At 30.9% G+C, this 2,362-nt stretch overlaps 1 protein-coding gene across 1 annotated transcript in view; it reads left to right on the top strand.

The window, feature by feature from the left end:
- LOC111083049 (kinetochore-associated protein 1-like) overlaps positions 1-2,362 on the top strand; it is a gene marked incomplete at both ends in the record, with an annotated part of 33,495 nt that overhangs the window by 24,080 nt on the left and 7,053 nt on the right. The window contains 3 exons of the mRNA XM_022379264.1: positions 271-419; positions 757-924; positions 1,857-2,027. Coding sequence (XP_022234972.1) covers positions 271-419; positions 757-924; positions 1,857-2,027 — 488 coding nt within the window. The remainder of the gene's footprint in view (positions 1-270; positions 420-756; positions 925-1,856; positions 2,028-2,362) is intronic.

Below are 2,362 nucleotides of genomic sequence, written 5' to 3'. Positions count from 1 at the left end.
AGTTTGAAATCTGGATTTTCTATATTGAAACTTCTCCATGAGATCATGGAGTATATACATTGTTAAGATATTTGTATACCAGTTATTAATTACTGGGAAATAATCTATGAGATCATGGAGTATATACATTGTTAAGATATTTGTATACCAGTTATTTTGCCCCAAAACAAATTGATAAAGGGTTTTTGTTGAAGAACTGTCAAAGAAATGGGTTTTATTATTACGTGCTTAAAAATTTTTTAATGCTTCTTATTATTTTAGAATACTTAGACAACCATGATTCAAAGTTGCCAGAGCAAAATGTATGTTCTTTGAATCATCTTGTAAAGTATTTACGAGAAAAGGGTCAAGAACAAGGAACTCTTAGGCTTCTCGTGACAACATGCCAAAATGACCTGTTATTGAGGAACAAAGCAGATGTAAGTTTCCACTTTGTTCCAGAATATTCATCTTTGAGTTAAAGGCTGAATGAGTGACTTGTTGTGAATTATACACCAATCTCAAGAGTGAAAATATAATGCTTTAATATTAAATTTTTTTAATATGGATAAAACAAATATAACCAAAATATTGACTGTTTGGTGGTGCAAGATGAAATAACTTTTTTTATTTTTAATTGATTTAAAAAAATGTGATTTTCAGAACCTTGTAAGATTATTTATTTTGTGAAAGGCTTATATCATTAGTATGTTTTCTTGTGGGGTGTTTCTACCATTCATTCAACAAAGTTTGTTAATTAGATGGTGTTTATTATAGGGGGACAACAAAGTCTACACCTCTGCAGTTCAACAAATGAAGCTCATTGTGCGAGACATCACCCTCAGTTTAATATCAAGGATTTGCAGCCAGAAGAGAGTGGATAGTCTCTTAAGTTTAGGGCTGATTTCTTCAGTAAACAAGAAAGAGGCTTTAGGAATTTTGAAGGTACATTTTAGTAAAACTCACAACCTTATAATTATCATGCAAACATTTGTGTACCTATGGTTTTAATTTGGCAAAATGGAAGCTGAAGTAGCATGAACACTTATGCAGTTGCCTCCTTATCTTGAGTTATCTACATTATTTTCTTTGTTTTTATGTAGAGTTCTGCATATCAGATTTTCATGAATGTTCGGCCTTGTTTTCTTATTTCTGAGGGATGATATTATCTGCAGTTGGATTATTATACAGAGCACTTAATGCGATATATCAACTCAGTAAGGAATACTGCCTTTATGTTGTTTTGGATTCCGCAAACAACGTTTTGCTGATTGGCTATGTAACACATTGATTCCTGAGCGGCTAGTTTTATTCATGTTTAAGGCTAGTCTATACTGACCTGCCAAGATTTTGCTTTAGGACCTTGGACACTAACCTGAGTAGTTGTTGGGTAACTAATACTGCTCCTCACTGATAATTTTTGTTTCAGCTTTTTTCAACAAACCACAGAGTCTTCTTATGTAAAATCTGCTTTTCCTTCTTCATTCTCTTTTTTCCCATATGCTGTCCAGTCTTTCTTAGCGAAATAATTTAAAAATACATTTTTTTACAGTACATATTTAATACCAATTTTATTGAGAGGTTTTGGGTTCTTTATGTGTAACCTCTGATCTTTATTACATCATCTACTGTAATGATACAGAAATAGTTTTATTAGAAGCTATTTTTGATACTCAGAAATCACAACATTTTGTGAATGTGAAATTTATAGTAAATATTCAATAAAAAAATAATCCTAAATAAAGAAAAGTCTTTCTAAAGCAATAATTGTTTGGCTTCAATACTTTTTGAATAAAAATTCTTAAAATGTACGACTTGATTCAATTTTTGAATTACTTTTTGTTTGTATGTTTGAACATTTTTTTACTCCTCTGTAGGATCTTGTACGTCTTTGTGGAACAGATTTCCGGAGACTTTCTGCTGTGTCGTTGGTAGGTTGGGAGTATAGTAAACTCTCTTCCTTACCAGAAGCTGTTCTGGAATTCAGTAACTTGAACACAAGATCCACTTGGGGTGCACGACTAGCCAAACTTGGAATATCTTTTAAAGTAAGTTTTGTTTTACTAACTTTTTCAGTGAAGTGTTGTCCATCTTGTATTTTCATTAATTACTATTAAAAACAGTTAAGTTGCACTTCATATGTAAAAAAATCCATAAAAAATTAACATCAATTAATTGTACACTTCATTGTACAGTATGTATGTTTAATCACAATTCATTGTACAGTATGTATGTTTAATCACAATTCATTGTACAGTTTGTATGTTTAATCACAATTCATTGTACAGTTTGTATGTTTAATCACAGTTCATTGTACAGTTTGTATGTTTAATCACAGTTCATTGTACAGTTTGTATGTTTAATCACAGTTCATTGTACAGTT

The sequence above is a fragment of the Limulus polyphemus genome, unplaced genomic scaffold (assembly GCF_000517525.1).
Source record: "Limulus polyphemus unplaced genomic scaffold, Limulus_polyphemus-2.1.2 Scaffold8014, whole genome shotgun sequence".
Lineage (NCBI taxonomy): Eukaryota > Metazoa > Arthropoda > Merostomata > Xiphosura > Limulidae > Limulus > Limulus polyphemus.
This window is presented reverse-complemented; position numbering and strand designations above follow the sequence as displayed.